This window comes from Diadema antillarum, unplaced genomic scaffold (assembly GCF_040938485.1).
Source record: "Diadema antillarum isolate AM-2024a unplaced genomic scaffold, OU_Dant_1.0 seq00001888_RagTag, whole genome shotgun sequence".
In the NCBI taxonomy this organism is placed as follows: Eukaryota; Metazoa; Echinodermata; class Echinoidea; order Diadematoida; family Diadematidae; genus Diadema; species Diadema antillarum.
This window is the reverse complement of record NW_027272555.1, coordinates 305,822-329,768: the sequence shown is the minus strand read 5'-3', so window position 1 is coordinate 329,768 and position 23,947 is coordinate 305,822. Positions and strand designations below refer to the sequence as shown.

Here is a 23,947-nt window from a genome sequence, read left to right as displayed (position 1 = left end):
TCCAACAATCAAATACTTACTCAGTTTTTCAACACATCATGTAAAGGTATTTTGCGCGCTGCCAATGCTCAAGATGCCAGTAAAAGAGTTTGCTGAGCTATCCCATGACCTCAAATCGACGGCACAGATTCGAGAAATATACATTTAGGTGGTAATTAATGGTGTAATTAAGCTTTCTGTCATTTGGTGGTAACGTAAGTTACATCACGTATGTTACACTTGTGGATTAAATCGTATAAGTTAGCAACATAATAATGAATCTTTTGCCAGCTATGGGTATGAGGACAATCTACTCCATAAGTCTCAACTCTAGAACAATCATTCAGAGCCATGCACCTTCATACTTTTTACAAAGATGGTAACGTATGTTACTTCTCTTAAATCTACCTTTTTAAAATCTATATTTGCGAGATTAGCAGTCGCATGTCTTTTGAAGCTGAGTGATGAAATATTTTTTAACATAAACTTAGACCCCTTTTGGTCAGAAAAGCAATACAATTGTGTAGTATTCACTGTAATAGCATTACCAAGTTTTCAGTACAAAGATGGTAACGTATGTTTCAGCAGATCTGGCGACACATTTCCATCAGGTATTTTGTTGTTAAAGAATGATAAGCTTATAAAGTTGTGTTAGGTTTTCATAGAACGTTCGGCTACTTTTCTGAAACTGTGAGTAAGCTTCTTCTTTATGCTCATATTTTCCCACAAAGTTGAGAAAACTTAAAAAATCATCGTTGGCGACATGCACTTTTGAGCCTGTTGGCCGAACTTAAAGGCAGCCGATCGCCATCCCTAATGGTACGTAAACTCCGAACGACCGAAGTTTGTGTAATGCTACCACCGAGACAAGTTTTAGTGTATGTGTGTGCGTGTGTGTGTACGCATCATACACAAACATTGTCACCGCGAGCTGCGGTGATTGGAGGAGAGAGGCCAGAAGACGCTGCGGCGTGTGTGTGTGTGTGTGTGTGTGCGTGTGTGCGTGTGTGTGTACGCATCATACACAAATATTGTCACCGCGAGCTGCGGTGATTGGAGGAGAGAGGCCAGAAGACGTGTGGCTCTTTTGGCCTCTCTTCATGCGCATGCGCACTGAGAGTGTGCGTCCATTCGGAAGCTCTCGGGACAGCCATTTTGGGTTAGGAGATAAGCACAGGGAGCTCTCTTGTAGCCTACCGTATTTTCGCTGACCCATTGAGCCAGCGCTATTCTCATTCGGGGGTCACTACATTTGATACAGAATGGGGGAGGCAGCGTGTTGCGTTCGTCTCCGTGCCGCACAAACCACTCGCCACGACCGAGTGTCTTTAACCCTCCACCAATGGCTTAGTGGTACAATCTCGCCTTCGAAATTATTTCAGTTTTTGTCTATATGTCCCTTGGCATCACATAAAATCACAGGAGCATTTTGAAAGAGCTTTTTATCTCTCCTAGGTGAGAAGGAACATAAGCGACACGATTTTTGACCAATTGCGCCGAAATAGTGGTTTTGGGCCTTGTGCGTTTTGAAAACAAAGCGTTTCAATAGAGCATATGGACATATGTGTACATATGGCTCCAAACCAAAAAGAGGGCTGTTTAGTACTATGGCGTCTTTGAATACTATTATACAGTCTAGTGCTGAGGGGCAGTGCTGGAGGAAATCCTACTACATTTGTACTCCTAGATCATAGTGAAGATGGGGACAAAAGAGAAATGATTTAAACGAAATGGACCAAGAGATTAATTGGGAGCAAGAGTTTTAGAAGGGAGACAGGGAAAGAGAAAGAGGGAGAGAGAGAAAAGAAATTGAAGAAGAGAGAGAAGTAGGCTAAAAGAGTATTGAAGGGAACATTTATGTTGGCAGATAAAAATGCAATGAACAGATCAGGTAAATGAAACAAATGATGATAAAAATTTGACATTGTTTTAACAGAGATTTTCTGAGATATTACTCAATTATCTCACCTCTAAACTTGTAACATCTAAATAATTATGATCATGATTATTATTTAATATGCATTAAAAAGATATATCTCTCTAAAAACAATTCTTCTTATATTTAAAAGATTTCACTATCTGTTCCATTTGATTTTGAAAGATTTTTACAGGAAGCCTCAAATAGACAACACCAGTGGCAATGGCCAGGCAAAGATATGAAAAATCTATGTTGAGGTTGGACAATCCTTGCCTAACCAGTCCATTTGGCACAGGGCACTTGGTGAAGTTCACCATCAACGTCATCAGACACAAAGTATTGTTTTCATGGGCAGTGATCCAGTTCACTGCTGTTGGAATACTTCAGAGAACATAAAATTTGAGGAGAGGTTTTATGCCAAGGAGGGGCAGAGAAACAGACTGACATGGGAGATAGAAGCACTCCTTGTGAAACACGTGAAAGTGAAAACAGAAGATCCATAAAATGAGATTTAGCTCAATGATTGAATAAGAGAGTGATGATCATTTACTGTCCATAAATCATGTTTCATGGTATGATATGGACTGTTGCAAACAGGCATACATTCTTTTAAAGTTCATCTACAATCATTTGAATAAAAGTTTTTGAGTTTTTCCTCACTGCATGATCGTATGATTATGGAAAAAGGAAGTATGTGCACCGTAGAACTGTTAACACTCTCTTCCAAGTTGTTCAATTGTGTTGGAAACTTTATTTTTGTGACGTGTTGATATGAAAGTTGGCCATCACCTTTAAATTATCTGAAGTTCCTTGAACTGAAGTGCAGAATACCAGGCCAGCTCCGTCTTCAATGACATGTTTCTCTGAAGAATGGAGAGGAAACTCCTTCAAGAGGAAACCTAATGTCAGAGCAAGCATTTCTCATTTTCTTTTCCTTCCCTGTCAAGCATGTCCTCGTTAGGTGTCATTAATAGCTGGGAGTCCCGTGATCCCTGTCTGATGTCTTTTGCACATGGCGACAAGCAGTTGGTGACAAGCATCATATCGTCCTCTTAAAGGCTGTGTTCCTGTTGAAATCAAGCCGCAGAAGAGAGTGACAAGATTTGCTCAAAATATATTTCATTTACTCAAAATGTATTTTCGTCATACTTGTTTCGTAATAAAGTGGAAGACAACTTCATTCAATATGTGCAGACTGGTTTCAGTCATATGCTGACCCTGAATCCAATGTATTACCAGTAATTAAAGCAATTTAAGAACACTGAATCATGCAAAGAACTTTTACTGAAATATCAGAAGTAATTGTTATAGTTTTAGATAAAGTAACATGGATTACGTGTATCACATTTGATTTCATTTATGCTCATTTTTAGATATATTCTAAATGAAATAGGTCTCTGTGTTAGATTTCAGAGGATATTTCAGACAATGTATTCTCAGATGTTTGTTTCTGAAACTCTCTTCGACTTTAATCTACACTCACATTACCCTTGAGAGATTAGGACATTGATGTCTCCTCTGTAAATTCTTCAAATGTTTCTTTGACAGCCAATCTCTGGCTTAAAGGTATATGTTAAACAATGTTTCCAGTGAAAACAAAGGAAGCAAAAGTAGCTCAATGGTTCTATGTGCCACAAGAGGCTCTATATCGTCGATATATGACATAAAACAAAAGATTGGGGTTAAGCATTGATGTCAAGTGCTTCAAAGAAGTAAAAACCTATGAGTGAAAGCAAATACCCTCAATTTTTTTTTAAGACAACAGTGTTGGAATAAGGACATTGAGTTTTTGTATGCTGGAGTGTTTTTTCATGTATTTTGAGCATCATCGTATAGCTGAATCAGTGCTCAGAGTTTGACAATTTCTCAAAGTGAGCCATCTGAGTGTTAACTCTTTATGAGGTTTGACTGCTGAATGGCACAAAAAACTCAGTAGTGTTTTACACCTTGTCCAAAGTCCCTGGCGCAGAAGGAGTTAAGTAGTCTAGAGTCTTTAACCTTTTGTGAACAGTATCAGGCAGAGCCAGTGATCAAGAGGGACATAAGTCACTCTGCTCTCTAAAGAATGCTGTTGATATTTTGCAAGGAACAGAATGTGTCAGTGGACCAAGCTGTGAATGTCATATAATATTCCCTGTGATGGTTTGATCTCTGGAAACGTGCCCATCTGATGGCTTTCTAGCTCATTTCACACTAACTCAATTGTGACCAATTTCAGCCGTAGATGTCAATCTAGATGGGTACGTGACACTTCTGATATGCGGTGTTACCCAACGCTAGCATCACACATAATACATTTTTGCCAGATGAGCTCAATGGAGAATGAGAAAATGTATTTTTATTTCATGTCCTCGGGAAACATGAGTATTTTTCTATGGACATATTGGAATTCATCATTGATGATAGAGATAGAAGCCCTCGAGGTGTTCAAAGGGATAGATCCACCAATGGCCTTAGGGTGCCACGAGGGAGAGCCCATGCGTCATGGAAGATTACACTCAAAATCCGGCTCTATATTTGTATTAGTTGAATGTTTTTTGGTTAAAGTCACAACGTGGTCCATAGTCCAGCTTGGAATGCTTTTTTTCATTTCGTTGCCTAGCCATAAACTATCTCTGTTGATAGGTCTGCGAGTAACAGAAGTGTGGGTAATTGCATACAATTAACAAGCCCTGTACTGTTCTGGTTCATGTAGTGAAGGTTGTGAATGATAGATATATCATATGATATAAATGTGGACCATAAATATAAATGTGGACTATGCGCAGTCCCATCTGGTTCTGTGGTGAGTTACTAATGGAATATCTGGCTTTTACATTCAAAGAGGACCATGGACTAAACTGGAACACTTGTTCATAATCTTGATCTCAGAATGGATCTTTTATCTTTATTCCAATAACCTACTCTAAAACCAGAATTATTTGCAACATGAAACTTTCCCGAGTTGGAGCCGATAGCATTTTTCGCCCCATAAAACTTTCACAAGTTGCCGCTGACATTCAATGCATTGGGTAGACATTAACTTTTGTGTGCATTGTACTTCCCCGAACTTGCTCCTTACAAAATTTGCAGAAGTGCATGCGAAAATTTCTAACTTTGCCGTAGACCTAATTGTTCACGAGGGAATAGCAGGATAGATTTGGTATTTGCCGAATGGTAGTGTCTTGGAGATGAAACTCATGCTTCAGTGAGCATCTGCTCTTTGTCAGTTGCTAATGCAACATCTCTGACTCCTCACACCATCTTAAAGGGACTGTACAGTACTAGTTGAGGTGGGGATTCATGTTTTGAACATTCCTAAGTGAGATAATGAGAAACCTCTTATGAAATATGAAAGAGCATGTAATTTTAAGTAGGATTCAACACTTATTTGATGAAAATTGGTTTTCAAAAGGCTGAGATATCCAAAAAAGTGACAATAATAAAAGGCGACAGGCTACACCTTTAATTAGGATCTCTTTGTTTCATCTTGATTTTGGATATCTCGGTCATTTCAAAACCGATTTTTATCAAATAAACTTTTGATACCCCTAAGAATTGCATGCTCTTTGACATCTCATAGAGTGGTTTCTGAATATCTCGCAAAACTTTCAAAGCTAAATCCTCACCTCAACCAGAACTGTACACACCTTTAACCCGTTGAAGACCGGTCCGAGTATACTTGGGCAGGTGTCTATGAGAAATGCTTGTTATAGCAATATCAGCACATCCTCAACGGGTTAACCCTTTCACAACTGAACTACCCATATACGTGTAGCTGCCTGTCAGGAAATCCCTCAACCTTCTGCTGCAGTCTTTAGAATGTGTCTGTGAGCATGTGGGTATTACTGTAAAAGTGGATACTGTAAAACATGATATATTCGCGGCATGCGTTTTTCGCGAATTGGAGCCGACGGCCTTTTTTTGCGGCATGAAATTTTCGCGAACTGCCCCTGGCATCCAATGTATATAGTGTAGACAAGAACTTTCGCGTGCATTTCAATTTAGCGAAGCTTGGCTCTCGCAAAATTCGCGAAATTAAAATGCAAGCGAACATTCCTCGTTTTACAGTATTTTTGCGCAAGTACTTTTTTGCACTCCGCCGAGTACGATCAATTGTGCGTGTTTTTAATTCTGCAGAATCAAGACATTATGTAGTGGTACATAAAACAAGCAAAAATATTCACATGCTTTTCTTTTCGCGCTAGTTTCTGGTCGTGAAAAATGTGTGAAAATTTCCTCTTTTACAGTAATTGGGTGGGCTGCTGTGTGAAAATATGTTTATTTACCTGATCCATTTCAATCCGGTATCACCCTAGTGTGTAATTCAATCACTGTAAATGCACTTTGGTCTTTACCCACGCAAAATAGTGTGACATTTACCGCTCACTTTAGTGAGTAGAAGTTGAGAAGTTGATGTTCTGGGAAACCAATAGGTGCTTAAATAGTTCAGTCATGCCAGTGGAATGCTGATTGGGATCAACCTGTGACACTTATGAGCAGCATCCATCATGTGTTCATGGCATTAATGGTCCAATATCTCGAATTGTATAAATGCTTTCTTTGGTTGATTGTGTTAACTTGCGCCAGGGAAAATATTCCACAGCCTGAGAGCCAAAAAGCGAGACATTTTGAACTTGTTGATTGTAGGATCCAGGTGTGCTATGTATAAATTCTATGGGTGAACTCAGAAACTTACACTGATTAACTGTGGTAATTAGTACATGCCAGACAGTGCTGTAGAACATGTGCTCTCTAATTATTGTAGTGGTGCATGATGGGATAGGAAACATGTAATGGAGCCTGTTCCGAATTATCATGTAGATGAATATGAAGAGTTTGTTCGCAAAAACTGATAAGTCCATTTTTGAAGATTTTGACGTACAGTCTCTGTCATAAAGTACAAAATAATACCTTTTAAATGATATATTGGTCACTACATATAAAGGTACATTTTCAAAGTTATGGTCAAAAGAAGCAAACATTTTCTTATTATTCTCTTTATTTTTCTTGACTTTTAATCGCAAATATCTCCTTTTGGCAAATATGGACTTAGCGGTTTTTGCAAACAAACTCTTCATATTTTGGTGAACACACACTGACATAGATGATAAAGTATTTGATTGAAAAATAATCATATTTTTAAGCTGGAATTTGGGCCAATATCATGATACACATAGGATTTTCATACAAACTTGCCAAACCTACTGCATTTGATGGTAGACTACCACTTTTGAGAGATTTCATTAACATTCAAGCTAGCGCTGCTCGTACGGGCAGCATGGATTCTACCACTTTCTCAAATGAAAATATTGGAAGTAGTAGAAAGTTGTCATTGAAACTATGATATATTCAATATGTGAATGCCACATTTTGCTATAAACAGATGGTCTTAGGTAAATGGACAACTTTGAAGGGAACTTGTCGGTCCCCACCACCTTTTGAAGAATCACTGGCACGGTACTTGGAGTGAGGGGGTGGGAGTGTTTAGTTTAGCGACCAAGGGTCATGTCGTAGGTCAAGCAGAGGTCACGAAAGGTCAGCAGCTGAGCCGGTTCTATTTACCTGCCTCTGAAATGTTAGAAGTCCTCTCTAGGGCTAGCTAATATTTTCTACTACCTCTACTACCTTCAAGATCGACAACTGGCTGAAAATGGAAGGAAGGAAAGAAAAAAAGGAAATTGAAGTAAAAGAAAGAAGAGAAATGGAGAGGAAGAAGTGTAATCCTAAGGAATGTCCACATTTTCTCAAATCCCTCGTGGGTGTTTGTACATTTGTGTGTGCTAGCCTGGGAGAGAAAGTCCTTCATGCTTGCATGACCATGGCAAATGGAAGTTTGTGACAAGAGATGGTATTGAATCCTACTCCAACGAATGCACCCAGACCTTGGTACGGTATATGCATATATAAACAATGGAAACTTGTGATCTGTGTATTTTCAGTTTTGGCAACATTCAAATCAGTCACAATAGCAGTGCTCCCATCTAGTCTCCCCCATTGTGCAGGAGGCATATCCTGAAAATTTGTTCTCTTCTTGACTTGACCAAAAAATATAGAAAATTTCCCTGATTTGGGAAGTATGTCAGTCTATTGCGTATCCTGGCAATTACCCCCAGAGGGCAATCCCCCCCCCCACCCCCCTGCTAAATACTTGTTAGTGATATTAAAAGGTTAGAGTAAAGATTAGGGTTAGGGTTAGGGTTAGGATTATAGGTTCAGGATTAGCAGTGGCGGATCCAGAGGGGGGCGCAACCGGTGCACGCCTCCCTTTATTTTTCGTTTAAAACAAAAGAAATAAAAAGAAAAAAATGAAATAAAACCCTGAAGTGGCACCAGAAATATTAGTTGCGCCTCCCCTTTACAGAATTCCTGGATCCTCCCCTGATTAGGATTATAGGTGCAGGATTAGGATTAGGGCTAGGGGAAGGGTGTAATTGCCCAGAGGGTACTTGCCCTAGACCCAGTCTATTGACATGCATGCAACAGACAAACATCTCCCTGATTGCTCGTGGAAGATCTCTTATTTTGATGCATGAATGTTGGCAGCATCCATCATGACAGTGTGAAAAACATGAACAAACTAAATTTTGGACAGCTGGTAAGAAAAGGAAACAGTCCTTGTGTTCTGTTTGATTTTAAGCACGGGTCCTTTTTAGTGCCTATGTCAGTTAAGTTTCTGTGCATGTGAATAGCAGTCTGTCACTGTGTAATACACATCTTTAATGATATTCGTAGGAAGTTGCAATATTTGCCACTAACATTTAATGTTCGACCAAAATCAGCCATGGACTGTGATGGCTTTTGCCCTGTTTGGGAGTTGTGGGCATCATGGTGGTCCATAAACTTCTACTACCTTGTACTTTGTCTTCACTAAAATGGATGATAACCCTACTTTGAAGGGACCCATTCCTTAGGGGGAAAGATGGTTGAATGGTTAGTGTTCCCCTCCCCCCTCCCCCCCAAAAAAGAAAATATAAAAACCTAGGTAAACTTGAATTCCAAATCTTTTCTTCCTCATTGAAAAATAAGGTCTAAAGGGCCTAAGCTTCAATGTTTTGTGTGGTGCAAAAGTGAAGAAGAAAACATCTTGTGCTTTGCATACATCATTTATGGTTGTCAGGATAAGTGAAAAGTGGTTGAGATAGTGACTTTGATTTTTGTAGTGGCGTGAGAACCTACCAGTCAATTCATCAGTTATTCTGTTTTTGTTTTTTGCCAATTTCCTCCTCCATGGATCAGCCAAGTTTGTTTTATCGTACTCAAGAGAGAGTCTCTCCTGAGAGTCTTTCCCTTCCTGTACTCTTCACTTCTGGCTCTTTTCCTCTGGGCATTATTTTCGGTTGTGGTTTCTAGAAAGCGATTGAATAAGTTTGTCCCATCGATCATGTTTGATCGCAAACACATGTGAGCTGTCACTGTAAGATGCAGGTGAATTTGCTCTGTGAAAGTCCAAGGGTAAACCTTTTCATTTTGCATGTTGGCCAGACTCTAACCAATTCACTCTAATCTGTTCTTCTTTCTTTACTGTATCTCATACTCAAGCTTATTGTGCGGGCTATGAAATTTGAGGATTTTATCAGTGTATTTGAATGTTATTAGACATTAGGGGTCCAGAGAGACTTCAAAATTTTTGGTTGATATGCAATAGGGCATTAACTTGACATTCATATGTATAGCTTTAAAGATCTGTTAGCACAGAAAAGAAAAGATTGCAGCTACTGGTAGATTACTTGTTGATCACTCCATGATAAAGGCAATGTGGATGGAGAGTTGATGAATGAAAGATATGGGAGAGAAAACATAGGAGGGTTTAGGAATGGAGGGGCAGTTATGGGCGGTCATTATGCTTGCAAAATGCATAGAGGTATATACCTCCCCTCTTCTTTTCTGTTGGGCATCTATATAGCTCAAAGGAATAGATTAAAACAAGATGATGTCGCCATCAAAACAGACTTGTCAATAGACAAACAGACAGACAGACAGACAGACAGGCGGGCTGGGATGATAGACAGCTTCCGCGAGGGGCATGGTAGGGTGCACAGGTCGAAGGAGATGCATCGTAGGAGAAATGAAATAGAAGGCGTGAGGATGACGCTGGCGTTTCTGAAGGGTATAATGAAGATGCGAATCGGCAAATCGAGCAACATGCATAATCTGTGAAGGAGCGGCGTGTGAGAGATTATCGATCCCCGTCTCCGCCGATCAATATTTTGAGACAACACGTGACTTACAGCGCCACGAGCAGTAGTCTTGACTTACATCTCTTCCTTGATCCCAGAACTTGATTACAGCTGACTCGCCATCGATATTTCCCCCGACTTTGAGAGGCCTAAGGTGGTGAGAGGGAGGTTCTTCGTGTTCCTTCCTGATGACTTGTCACAAATCACAACTTATTTGGTTCCCCCTGCCACCTAGCTCCTATAATTGCAATATTGTTATGTCTCTTTGGCAAAATAGAATTATCATGAAATAAGCCTTTGAAGGCATCCTACTAAACAAGCTGTATTGTACCATCTAATCAGCGTGTCATTTCAATATTGTATAAGCCTATGCATACTATTTCAATATTCTTATCTTTCAATACTATTTCATCAATACTGTGCCACTTTGAGACCTTACCACTTCAAGATTTTACCATTACAGTGCTATACCAAGTCTAGACCGTGCTATACAAGACCAAGACCATATTGATTATTTGAACCCTTGATACCGTTGCTTGGATGGAATCAGCCAAGTAGTGATATTTTTGCCTCAGTTTGATGTTCAAAGTTATAAAAGTTTGAGTATTTGCCATCAATATTTAGGGTCAGGAGAAATTTGTCTCCAAATGATCATTGAATCTCTCCTGTGTAACAATGATGGTAATTGTCCACATTATAAACCATGCAAACATGTGATAGACTTTGATTGGCATGCACTTGTTTCTTTCTGCTGATTCAGTAATGAAAGCTTGGTTGATGAAGGGGATGTCAAGTTCACAGATTCCTCCACCAGTCTGACAGTGATCCTCCGGTTTTGTGTGCCGGAAGAAGAGGGCATCTCTTTAGAATGAAGCAGTGCTTCCCCCTTCTTGGTTATTTGAGGAGCTTACTTCCAGTGCTACCCAGGGCTTGACTGTAATAGAACTGGGAGGTAGAAGAGGCACAATGTGTATCTTCCACCTCCTTGGTAGAATCACAAGGAGCAGTCAATGGTGACTGCCTGGTATAATTGTTCCTTGGGGAGATGGAGGGAAACTCAAAGGTGTGGAGGAATGAATACTTTTCCAGAGCAAAGCTGACCCCCCCCCCCCCTTTTTTTTTTTCCTCGTGACCAACTTCGGTTGATGAAGGGGGGTAGGGTTAGGAAGGGGTAACTCTTGTGACTGTTATGGTATTGTTTGTATTTTGCGTCATGATTTATGGTGTTTACAAATGATGCTGTTGTATGTGTGTGTGGGGGGGGGGGGGAGGGGTAGGTTTCTTGGAAAAGTTGTTATAAAGGGCCATTGTTGGAAGGCGCCAACATGGACGAAAATATTTCCTGCCTGCTTGTTAACTCGCGTGCAGCCTGAGAGACACCTTGTTAGACTATGGCTGTAGTTGCTCCATTGATGTGATTGGGAAAGTTCTTCTGAAGCAGCTGTTTACAGTGGAGCCTGCATGCCTAAGCCCTTCATTTCACTTGCAAAAGTGAAGAAGGTTACTCTGGGGGTCTTCCGTCGGAGGTATCGAAGGAACTTCGTACACTTGAATACACCATGTGAATTTGAGCGATCCTCCTCAGTGGAAACTCAAGTCAGAAAGGCATCTCAATCATAATGTTCTTATTTCATTAGTCATTATAACAAAAGTTGGATGAAGATACTTTTTTTTCTTTAATGGAAATATTTACAGAAAATACAGAAAGTACATGTACGGTACTTTCTTATAAAGAATCTTGTAAAATCTTTTTATGGGTTAGGGGGAGGGGAATGGGAATGATCAGGCAAGAGAAACTTTCTGTCTTCCTCCTCTTTCTGATATGTCTAGTCTATCCTACCTGCCCCTAAGGTGGATTTTGCGGTTTTTGCGGTAGCCTCTGCATCCACTTTCACACTTAGCTGAAAGGATTTTTGTGCCTGTGGTGGACAGGTGGTGAGATGAAGATATCAGGGTATAGGCGAGGCAGTGTAAAGCCCTGCGGCCGATACATGATAACTGTATCTGCCCTTCTAGACTCGTTTCCAGAGTGTGGGTTATTTCTTGTAGTGAATGTTATCCTTTGCCCAATCAATAGATGCCCAAGTATGTAGAGTGACTCTGCCTCAATTCAATTCAATGTTATTCAATTCAATTCAATTCAATTCAATTCAATTCAATTCAATTCAATTCAGTTAAATTCAATTCAATTCAATTCAATTTCAGTTTTATTATACATAACACCAAATAAAAGTCCAGATTAACCGTATTTGGTTTCCATCAAATTTGACAACAAAATAATGTCTCATTGTTATTCAATCCAAATTTCCTCCCGATTACAACGCACGTGATCCAAAAATGCAACCATTATACTGACACTATTTCATTGCCCCTCCCCTCTCATAAAAAGCATCATTTTGTCACTCTAGAGAGGGTTAGGTTTTTTTTGTTTTTTTTTTGTTGCAAAGAATATGCAAAAGAGAGGGAATGGGCTACTCTACAAATATGTGATTAGAGGGTTGAAAATCAATTGACAATTCCCATTACTATTCATGTCTGTATTTAGCCTTGGGAAATGGAAGAATTTGAGGCATTTATTCATTATTAGGATCGTGTCTGGTTTAAGTAAAAGGCTGGAACACTTCATATTCTTTGTCAGATAATGGTGTGAAGAGATAGGAAGAAAAAGATTGGGTAAGAGAAGATAGGAAAAGAGAAGTTAGATGCAGAGTAGGGGTAAAAGAAGAAGAAGGAGAAGATGGAGGAAGAGAGGGAAGGAAAGGAGAAAGAGTTGGAGGAGAGAGAAGGAGCGGGGTATAGAGAAAGAGATGAGAGCTGTTAGTTAAGATGACATCTGACACTAATGAGATGGAACAAGTGATAGGGGTTGATGCAATCCGGAACGTATCATCATTGGTCCTAACTGGCTCCGGCTGCTTTTCTTATCCTCCACACAGGGATGGAGGATTAACTCCTACCAGGACCGATGTGTGTGTGTTTCCCATTTTAGCTCCGAAGTAATTTGCCCATTCAGCCACCATTACCATGTCATTGAGTAATTTGGAGATCATGAGGAGTTTGTAATGTCTCTGTTCACGTAATGAGTTTGTTCGTGTCAAGATTGATGAAGTTGTCATGTAGCACCAATTTCGGCTTGCAATGATTACTGGAGTCATGCCGAAGTTTGTGAATTTGTCTTTGCCAAATGTTTTACCTGGCAGGCTTTAAAGGGATTTGAAGGATCACTAGCGCTGATAAGCTTCAACAGCAAAACTAGTTGCCAAAAACAATGGTTCAGTTTCTTGATGACATCACTGGATTTCAGTTAAATATCATATTTGTTACACTCATACAACGTTTTGGTATCATATCAATTACACCGTACATTGATGTAATTTGTTTTTTACTTATTTCTCATCGATTGCTTTTATCTCCAAGTATGGAGTAAATGTCTTGTCTTGTCTTGTAATCGTGACGTTATGTCTTGTCTTATGTTCTATCTATTGTATCATGATGTTTATGTTTGAGATGTGGAACAATCAAATCAAATCAAATCAAATCAAGTTTTATGGAGGCCTGTATTTTATATTGGGTTTAGGAATCAATCAAATCAAGTTAAATGGCATCGTTCATTCCTCAATGATCCCGACAGATTGCCAATCAGAGGGTGCCTTACACCAGGTGATGCAGCGTTGCCATGGTAGGAGACAGTGCATCGTCAAGGCGGGGACCAAGATCTTCGGTGACCCCTGTCCGGAGGGCACCTTCAAGTACCTCCAAGTGCTGTATGCTTGTGGTAAGTGATGCAATGTTGCCATTTGTAAACTACTTTGTGTGTGGTGTTGCCTGTTTTTCTTTCATCCTATTGTAGAGAGAATTGTGTTCACTGTCTACTCAGTTATAAAGGGCACCAATTAGCCAAAATGAGTCAGCTACTGGTAGAACAAACATTCCCCCCCAAAAAAAACCCAAAACAAAACAAAACAAAACAAAACAAAACAAAACAAAACAAAACAAAACAAAACAAAACAAAACAAAGCAAAACAGATATTTTGTGATTTTAGTGCTCTAATTCAAATGTGACTGAGTAGGAAATGATTTTGACAAAATAGATGCATTGACTTTTGCGAGTCTGTGTGTGTGTGTGTGTGTGTGTATGTGTGTAGGTGGTTCATTTGTTTCTACATATCTGTACTTGAGATGATGTTGATTTAAAGGGGGGGGGGGGGTGCTGACACAAGTATTGCAAACATAGCTCTAAAGGAACATGAGGTCGTTAACCAGGGCTTTTATTTTTCAGTATTCCACAGGGTTGTGTACCTTGTATCGATCGCTAGACATTGGAGATCTGTCATGAATATTTACTCCACCCTGTGTATAGACAATCCTCTTCAAATAGATAATGTCTGCTCTCTAAGCAAGATGTGAATGTATTGAATCATAGATGCTGTACTTCACAGGAAGCCGATGGGAATATCAGCATTTCAGATCTCAGTGTCAGAACTTATTTGAAATCGTGAAAGTCATGTTTGAATTAACCTTTCAAGCCAGTACAGTAGAATCATCATTATTAGTATGTCAAAGGCAACAGTTGATTGATTCTATCAGTAATGTTGGATAATGGGAAACAAAACAATTGTTTGAATGTCAGTAAAATTTAGACTGATTTACTGGAGAATCTGCAGTGGCCTGAACAGCCTGAATTGGTGTCTGTCAGTATTGTGTTGAAAAATATTCACTTTTCGTAGTGTGCCTTGAAACAAATAGCGTTTCTCTTGCCTTCAAAACATATATTACGTTCAGTCAGGACAAGGAGATTTTTCTCGATGCAAGAGAAATAGGTGTAGTGCACCAAAATATTAGAGCTGAAACAGTAACACTGATGGTATGCAAGTTTATTTTCCACTCCCCTTGGATGGTGTCTTTTTAGTTTTCTTCATACATAATGTATGAAGATGTTGCGATTGATTCAGATAAGCATGTCTTTGTTATTGTCTGATAAGTTTTCCTAAAACTCATCCCTTTAATTGTTTGTGCCTTGTTTTCTTGATTTGCTTTTCTTATCAAATTATTTTCATTAATGATGACTGATGATATAGTTATTATCATCATTATTGTCATCATTAGCAGCAGTCTTATTGTTATCATTCTCGTTAAAGGTCCTGACTACCTTTAGGAGCAGTGATTTAAAAAAACGTTCAAGATATCACTTTTGATGCATATATGTGTAGGTCAGTTGTATCACAACACATCTTACCATATAAAACTTTTGCAATAAAGCCTGAAATATAAGGAGATAGTGCTATTCTTCTGATTAAACCATAACTATAGACAGTTTAATCTGGAAACCTTTTTATCAAATTGTTCACATTTTGTATATTTAACAATACTAACATCGATCATACTGGTTCAAATTTTTGCATTGGCTGTTTCTATTCCTAACTCACATTTTAGAACTATTTTGAAGCATTAATGCTGGGTTTTTGTTTATCTGCAAGTGGTAAATTATGCCTTTAATGCCTTGTACTGACTTCCCTAAAGATTGAGGTGATTTTTACTAAAGATATCAAAGACATGATAAAGTACAGAGAGATGTGGTTGGGAAGTCTTGGCTTCATTGTGGGAACCTCCCTGGGCCTGTGTCCTCTCTGTCCATGTGAGCCCCGTCACTTGATTACAACCACACATTAGAAGCCAGCTAGCCAAACACCCCAATGTCAGATGGAATCTCAGAGACGTCACTTCAGAGGGCTTTTGAAGACTCGCAGGGACGCGAAACCTAATCCCCGGCAGCATCGAGCCGATTATGGCGATCATCTCCTGCTGTCTAGCACGATGTCGCAAAAATCTTTGCATCATCGCCAATGGATGAGCAAACGTGATTTCCAGGCTGTTTTGCTGTTAGATATTTTTTTCTCCTTGGCAAGAGGCGGCATTGCTTGTTTATTTTTGTGAGATCTGGGGGGATGAGGAATAGAGGACAAGGTCACACTGTTGTCTATAAGGTATTATTCCTCCCACCCTCCCCCCCCCCCCTCCACCACCCACAACAGAGGAGGATTCCCTTGTTGAGGGCAGTTTGATCAATGTTTTTCTTTGGGAGTGGGAAAGTGCAAAATTTTGTTCGGCACTACTTCATAGTGCACGTCCACATGAGATTTACATGAATCATACAGATTGACTCTGAAAGGTCTATATAAACACAATCTTTTAAGAGAGAGAGAAAGAGTAAGATAGAGAAAGGGAGAGAGAGAGAAAGACAGAGATAGAGAAAGATTGAGTTTGATAACTCTGTACCTCAACCTAAAAGTAGTTAATGAACAATTCAGAAATCTCTGTCCATTTGTAAATTCATTTCTCTCTCATGATTTGGATCATTTCTTATTTCTGCACGTAAGTTGTGTGCAGTTGGCCATATTTCTCAATCATGCAGCTTTACCAAGCTATGAGTGATTGCACTGCATTGTGAGGAAAGTGCTTTGCTTCATGTTCATTGTCATGGAAATAGTGTGTTAATCAAAGCCAATTTAACAGCACAGCCAACGTGTTTGAAATTATGGCTGCGATTTGATTTGATGAATTTTTTTTTTTACCAGTGATTTAAAACAGTCGATATGTTGAGTGTTGGACAGGAGAAACAGGTAGAACCTGTGCGGCTGCTGATGGTCAGTAGAATGATAGATGACCATTGCCATTTGGCTTTATTGCCCATTGAAACTAGCGACGTCCAGGTATGGCCTGTAGGTAATGGTGCTCTTGATGGATATGAACCAATGGAGAGAAGTGTGTGGATGGTTGCATGGCTTTGATCCCACAGTGGCTGTGACTTTGAGAAATGGGGGAGACTAATCCAGTGTATGGGAGATCATGATATTGCCCTGGGAACAAGTTTGAATATAAACTGGAACTCGGAATCTGTGGCAAAGGCTTTCAATGGGCTGATAAACAAGCCATAAACTAAGAGCAAAATGGCTTTCAAAGTCTAGGACATCCATCTATAAAGTATCATAACACTTGCCATTTTACAATGACACAAAAGGCGATACAAGTAGCTCTAGTAATTGGAGATACTTTTTGGAATGTGTATCTATTAGTAGTTTTGGTAGTAGCATTGGTAGATTTGCAGGAGCATTACCTGCTCAATGTTGTTAAGGATGATGGGTTCTGCATCCCAGCATACCAATTTTCCACATAAGCACACTAAGCTTTAGAGTAATAATTGCATGTCATGCGGCTGAACTTCTTCACTTATAAGCCTTACCACTTGTTGCTAGGTCAGATGTTGTCTCAGGAAAACTAGTTTGGATCCCATCAAAAACCCTTATCCCGTTGAGGATGGACTGATTTTTGCTACAACACGCATTTCCCATAGACACCTGCCCGAGTATACTTGGGACTTGTCCTCAACAGTAGCATGGGATGCCATAGAGTGATGAGGCTTGCCTGGCTCAGATATATTCAAGAATCCCAGTAACAAATTGTATACAGTTTTATCACTGATCTCTATGTATGTACACTGTACACACACAGCTGAAGAATCTCAGCTAGAGTTGACTAGTACCAATACTGTAAACGTTGATATTTTTGCATGATTAATTTTTTTGTGTTGAGCGACTCAAAGACATATTTGGGGTTTTTTTAATTTGCAGTGCGCAATTGTCAACCCATTCAAAATATGCAGAGAAAACTGTGAAGATGTTTTCGTGGGTTTTAGAAATCACGCTAGCCAAAAGTAGCGCAAAATACGTGAAAATTGAAAACTGTGTTTACAGTTGAGTAAGCATATATATATGCTTTGGATGCACATGACATGTTCGCTGATGGGGCTATTTGTAGTTTTCTAATACATGTATATTGATTCAAACATATAGGGAAATAGGAAAACTGACCAGAAATATGTCATGTGAATAAAAATGAACCAAGAAAATGGGATTCAAAGGGGACTGGAACCCAAGACCTCCAGATTGCTAGACTGATGGTCTCACCAATGGAAAGACCTGACGTAGTATTGAAGAATATTTTAGCGACTTGGTATAGAAGATATTTCATTTGTTGCTCATGAGGTAATTTTTCCTCATCCAACCCCTACTACAGCATACCTCCAACACCTCCAGCTGGTAGACCCACCACACATTTTCATTGGTGTGACCCCATTTAACCTCGATTAGGAACAGTCCATGAATTATTTCTAAAGGCAGGTGAACTTTCATTCTAAGGCCACTAGATTTAATTACCCATCCCTGGATGGAACAGAATGCCAGCAGAAAGTGGGCGTGAATATCGGAAGAGAGATGCTATCAAGCTTAAAGTGAAAAAAAAAACCACTAGATTTCCAAGTTGACTTCAATATTATTGGAGTAAAATCATGCAAACTAGAGTATTAGGAGTTGAATGAATATTCTGATTTAGAGTGAGAAAAATATGGAATTTCAACATTTCACCTGTTTCCCAAGAATTCAGTTGCATTCACACGGAGGCTAATGGTCAATGGTAAGTGAGCATCAATGATTGTATCTTACCCCATACTCATATTCTCTGATGCATGTCCACACTACACTTCACGTAATCTTAAAGACTGAATTTCAGAGTAAGAGTCACACTCGATGATTAAACCACGGAACGAAAGAAACACACACACGCATCACTAGCAATAAATGTGATTATGTATGATACTACAGTAGTGTGCAACATACTCTATGGAGAGCTCTGTCGATATTAGTGATTGTCACAAAAGCAAAGCAGATGGGGTTTTTCTGTCATTACCTCACAAGTTTTACTTGTCTGAAATGGAGTCAAGTAAGTGAAGGGCATCCTTAATGGTGACAACTCATCAGTGAGAGCATTTTAAGGGGAGGGGTTTGTGGTTGCTAACTTTTTAATCATGTACATGATTGTCTTCTTGCTTTTCGTTCATAGTCAGAATGGGATAATTGTGAAATGATGAAATTATGATGTCATCTCATTTGCATATTGTACGTGGTTGCAGCCATCAATCTAAGAAAAGCACATTAAACTCTGAAATCCAGTCATTTTTTTTTTTTATATGTGCCAAATTTTGGTAGCATTTGTGACATACTGTTTGCTGATGTCAACTTAAATATTGAAGGGATCATTTTCACTTTAAGGTAGAATAGCTGAACCTGAATGAGAGAGTGGCTCTGCAAAACATAGCCAAATAATTGATAGCTGGTGAATCAAGGCAACAGGCCACTTTCCATCGACCAGCTGCTGATAGCAGAATGCTCAAAATGGTTGCCAAATGAGTGATGCAATCAAAGAATTTAAAGGGTGTGTACAGTTTTGGTTGAGGTGAGGAATTAGCTTTTAACATTTTGTGAGATATTCAGAAACTATGAGATGTCAAAGAGCATGCAATTCTAAGGGGTATCAAAAGTTTGTTTGATGAAAATTGGTTTTGAAATGGCTGAGGTATCCAAAAACAAGGTGAAACAAAGAGATCCTAATAAAAGGCGTGGCCTGTTGCCTTTTGTTGTTATCACTTTTTTGCATATCTCAGCCATTTGAAAACCAATTTTCATCAAATAAATGTTGAATCCTTCTTAAAAGTACATGCTCTTTCATATTTCATAAGAGGTTTCTCATTATCTCACTTAGGAATGTTCGAAACATGAATCCCCACCTCAACCAGTATTGTACAGTCCCTTTAATGATTGTTGGGATGTGTATGGTAAGATTGAAAGACTAGAGAGCAAGAGGAGAGAGCCATTCTCAGAAACATAAGGACAGATGTAAGCATCAGATGCCATAATGCCTCCTGGTTCATTTACCCCTCTCCAAAGACGATCAGAAGTACATGAACTCTTGTGTAACAAAGCAGAGGAATGATGGTACATGGACATGAGAAGTATACTAGCTGCTCCTTGAGAATTGAGCACCTAATCCTCAACTCCTCTAAAAGTTTCACCAGTGGGCAATGTGATAAGTGCACTAATGATGGATGTGATCTGAAATCTGAAATTCCCTCACTCCACATTCTTTCCCCGTTGCGACTTTCAGCACAAAGGAGCGAGAGAAGATACAGAGGTACTTATCATGAGGATTATTTTTCAAACTTATCCTCCTGAAACACTGTAACTGTAAAATCCACTGTATTGTATTCAAACAGTAAGACTCTGAGAACATATCAGCTGTATTAGGTCAGTATTATCCTTCGATTTGATGGAAAATTCCTGCAAGCACGGCCGGTACTCTGATAGAAGCATTGAAAAATCATTATCCGCAATAGGCAATTCTTATACTCATGGCCCCAGGCATTTCTGCTTCTGCAACGACAGCGACAAGAGTAAAGCATTTTTTTTTATTTGGTCATACCATGTCTGCAGCAAGACTTATGGTATCACAAGAACTTGCATAAAATCTATAAAATGAAAAAAATATCCTCATGAGATGCCAGCAGACTGAATGGATTTTTGTTGTTGTTTTTTCTGTAATGTAAAAGAATATGTGCAATTTCTGCTGACGTACTTCATGGATTGCATTTGCCCTGAAAGACTTTCACCAAGGTTTCACATGATTTACAAGCTCCCATTCTTGATGTCTGGTGTTACAAAATATTTTCCCCTAAAAAATGACATAAGATTTTAATCTTGACAAAGTGACTGAAAACAGAAGACTTTTTTCTTTGTGATTTTCCTTTGTCAAACTTGTTTGCATTATCTTTCCAATGTAGCATGATTTTTCCCCCACTTCCTCCATTCAAGCTAATGTACTGCATGTATTTGTACTCTTTAGTGTTTCAAACTTTTGATGTTCAGTTGTGTATTCCCCCCCCCCCCAAAAAAAAAAAGTGTTTTTGTTTCCAGTTTATTAACCTTTTGTGCATGTGTGTACTCTCTAAAAAAGAAAGAGTGAATTTTCACTCGATTTTCACTCCCCTTGGTAGTGACGTCAAGGATCACTAGAAGTGGAGTGAATTTCGAGTGAACAGAAATTTCACTCCAAAAGAGAGTGAAAAAAGACGGAAATGTTTTTGCTGGGATGTTCACTCCTTTCTCACTCTAAATTCACTCCTGAGGTATTTCACTCTTTTGTCAGTCGTTTTTCACTCCTTTCTCACTCTCAATTCACTCCTATTGTATTCACTCTTCTTTAACTCCGGAGGTTTTTCACTCCTTTTTCACTCTTTTTTTCAATCCTTTTTCAATCTTTTTTCAATCCCAAACGGAATTACACTCTACATGAGCACACATCTCTATCACCATTGATCACAGCATTCAGTGCACTACTTATTCAACCCTGGAAGAAAAGTGACAATATAGTGATGAATTTGGGAATAATCTAGGTGGTCTGGAGCCATTTTTGGAATAATGAATACCATATCAAACTAATACAAACAAAAACAGCAAGCAACGTTCATAATACAGATATTTGTTAATATTAATGCATGTATTTAGAAGCCAACGATCCACCACTGGTAGCCCAGTGCATTGCCAACTTTGTGTTCCAGTTTTGAAAGTAATTCTTACCCGAGCTGGATCAATACGTGAAACTGAATAAATATAAGCTAGTAATCCAAATGGCTGTTGTTTCATTCTTTCTTATCAATTTATTCTTTCTTTAAGTAGCATTGAGGGGGATATAAGAAGATAATGTACTAATGCTACGCATGTTATTTTTTTTTTTTTTTTTTTTTTTTAATGAGCTGAATCTCTATAATAAATGTGTGATGTCCACTGGATCACCTGAAATTTAAGAAAAAAAGGAATATTCCTCTTGAAATATCTAAACTTCAACTGCAGAGCAGTACACCATTACAAACAGTCTTCATGTGCTGAGTATCTGGTTTTCCATGAATTATGTGGCCAATAATAATTATACATATTTTTATCATTTAAGAACAACTGTCACCATAATCATCACAAGGTCCCTGTAAATATGCTATTCTAGCTGTCATTCCCAAAGCTCTACAAATGGAGAGTTTCTTTGCAAAAACTGCTAAGTCCATATGTGCCAAATGGAGATATTTGCGATTAAAGGTCAAGAAAAATAAAGAGAATAATAAGAAAATGTTTGCTTCTTTTGATCATAACTTCAAAAATGTACCTTTATATGTAGTGACCAATATATAATTTAAAAGGTATTATTTTGTACTTTATGACAGAGACCGTACTTCAAAATCTTTAAAAATGGACATATCGGTTTTTGCGAACAAACTCTTCAAATATTAACATCACACATTTCCCTGAAAATATGCCAAATTCATGAAGTTTGTGCAAAAGTGAAAAAATTTACAAGTACCCTTCCTGAACATGTTTAATTTTCGACTACAAGTGAATATAATTATTGCATGTTCAATGATAAGCTACAAAAGACTTGCAAAGTATAGTCACCATTATCTATATTATAATACAAAAACAATTACACATGTAGTAGGGATTGTGATTGCTTCGAAAAATTGACAAAAATACAAAAATTTTCAATACTGCATGGTTAATCAAGTTTGGATCCTCTGTCATGTAACACAGTGATGTTCTACAAGTACATTGTATAAATACCTAAACATACTCGATCAGAGAAGCATGGTCTTGACTTTAAGTAGGCTTTAGGTGGGGTATTTATGTAGATGATAGAGCCAGAGGGGGGCCTCCCTGGAACCCCCCAGACCTCGGCCATCAACCCTGCGATCATTACAAAATCCACACACAAATTGCCTGTGACATAATCTATAAAACGGTGATGTTGATTTTCAACAACAACAAAAAAAAGTACCTTGGCTAAATTATGCTAATTTGAGCATGAAATCAGACCATTTGCCATAAATAAAGTTCCAAAAAGGCACATTTTTTGTTTTTTGTGTAAATATTCTTTCTAGTGTCCATAGCAAATGAAAGAGAAAAAACTGTGCCATCAAAAAATTCTGAAGTATTTATTTTTTTTTTCTATTTACTCATGTATTTCTTTGTTTCTTACTTTTTGTTTTTCATTGCCTTTTCAATGAAATTTGTCAGCAACACGTCCAGCATGAAAATATTCATGTTATTGATTACAATCAATAACCCCCCAAAATAATCATGCCTTCATGAAATTTGGCATGGAATGTCAAAGGGAAGGAGGGCTCGTAGCCCCCCCCCCCCCCTCAACCGGGCCTACTATTTATGGAAACAGAATTGCAATCAATACAGTTGACACAACATGTATCATATCATTGATCTTCTTCACCTAAATAAGGCATCATTGTACAATATTGAACACTTGTAATCCTTCCGAGTTTTGCCAGATGTAGCAACAACTAATGCATGCAAACTGAATTTCTTATAGAGTGATTTCATGTGACGTCATGTTGGCCACCATAATGGTGGCTTCCATAGCAAAGGCGATCAATATTCATTCATGCATGCCTCTCTAACAAAGGTGTTCTTTTGCCTTAGGTTTCCCTGAAGTAAACATTGCTGCAGCTTTTGTATGCAGTCTTGATTTCTAGTCGGTTTAGGCAATTGACTTCACTAGGCTGCGTTCACATAGAAGTATACGGTATTCGCTATTCGCTATTCGGGCACCCAGTACACCATCACCCGCACCGTCAACTCGCCATCCCATGCAGTGAGGATTTCTTCCTCCTACATCCCAGCAAATCTTATTAACAATTTCTAAACTGCATCAGAATGTCAGTCTACATGCTTATTTTTGCTAAAGGGCAAATCCAGACCAAAATTGTCCTTATTTCATAAACGAGAGACGGTATACGCTGCAAGAAAATCGAACAAGCTCATTTCCCACTTTGCTATACTATTCTATGCTATTCGGTACATTCAAATAGTGCCCTCTTATGTGAACCGGTGTTAGGAAATCCTATTGTTCGATTCAAGCTATTCGCGTGCCTTGAAAACGAGCCCCAAATACCCAAATAGTATACTTCTATGTGAACACAGCCTTATGGTGGGCAATTGTGACA

General features: G+C 38.7%; 1 protein-coding gene across 1 annotated transcript in view; it reads left to right on the top strand.

Moving 5' to 3' along the window:
• Nucleotides 1-23,947, top strand: part of LOC139712986 (uncharacterized) — a 159,595-nt gene that overhangs the window by 89,457 nt on the left and 46,191 nt on the right. Inside the window, exon 5 of the mRNA XM_071624766.1 lies at nt 13,688-13,831. Within this exon, the coding sequence (XP_071480867.1) occupies nt 13,688-13,831 (144 nt within the window). The remainder of the gene's footprint in view (nt 1-13,687; nt 13,832-23,947) is intronic.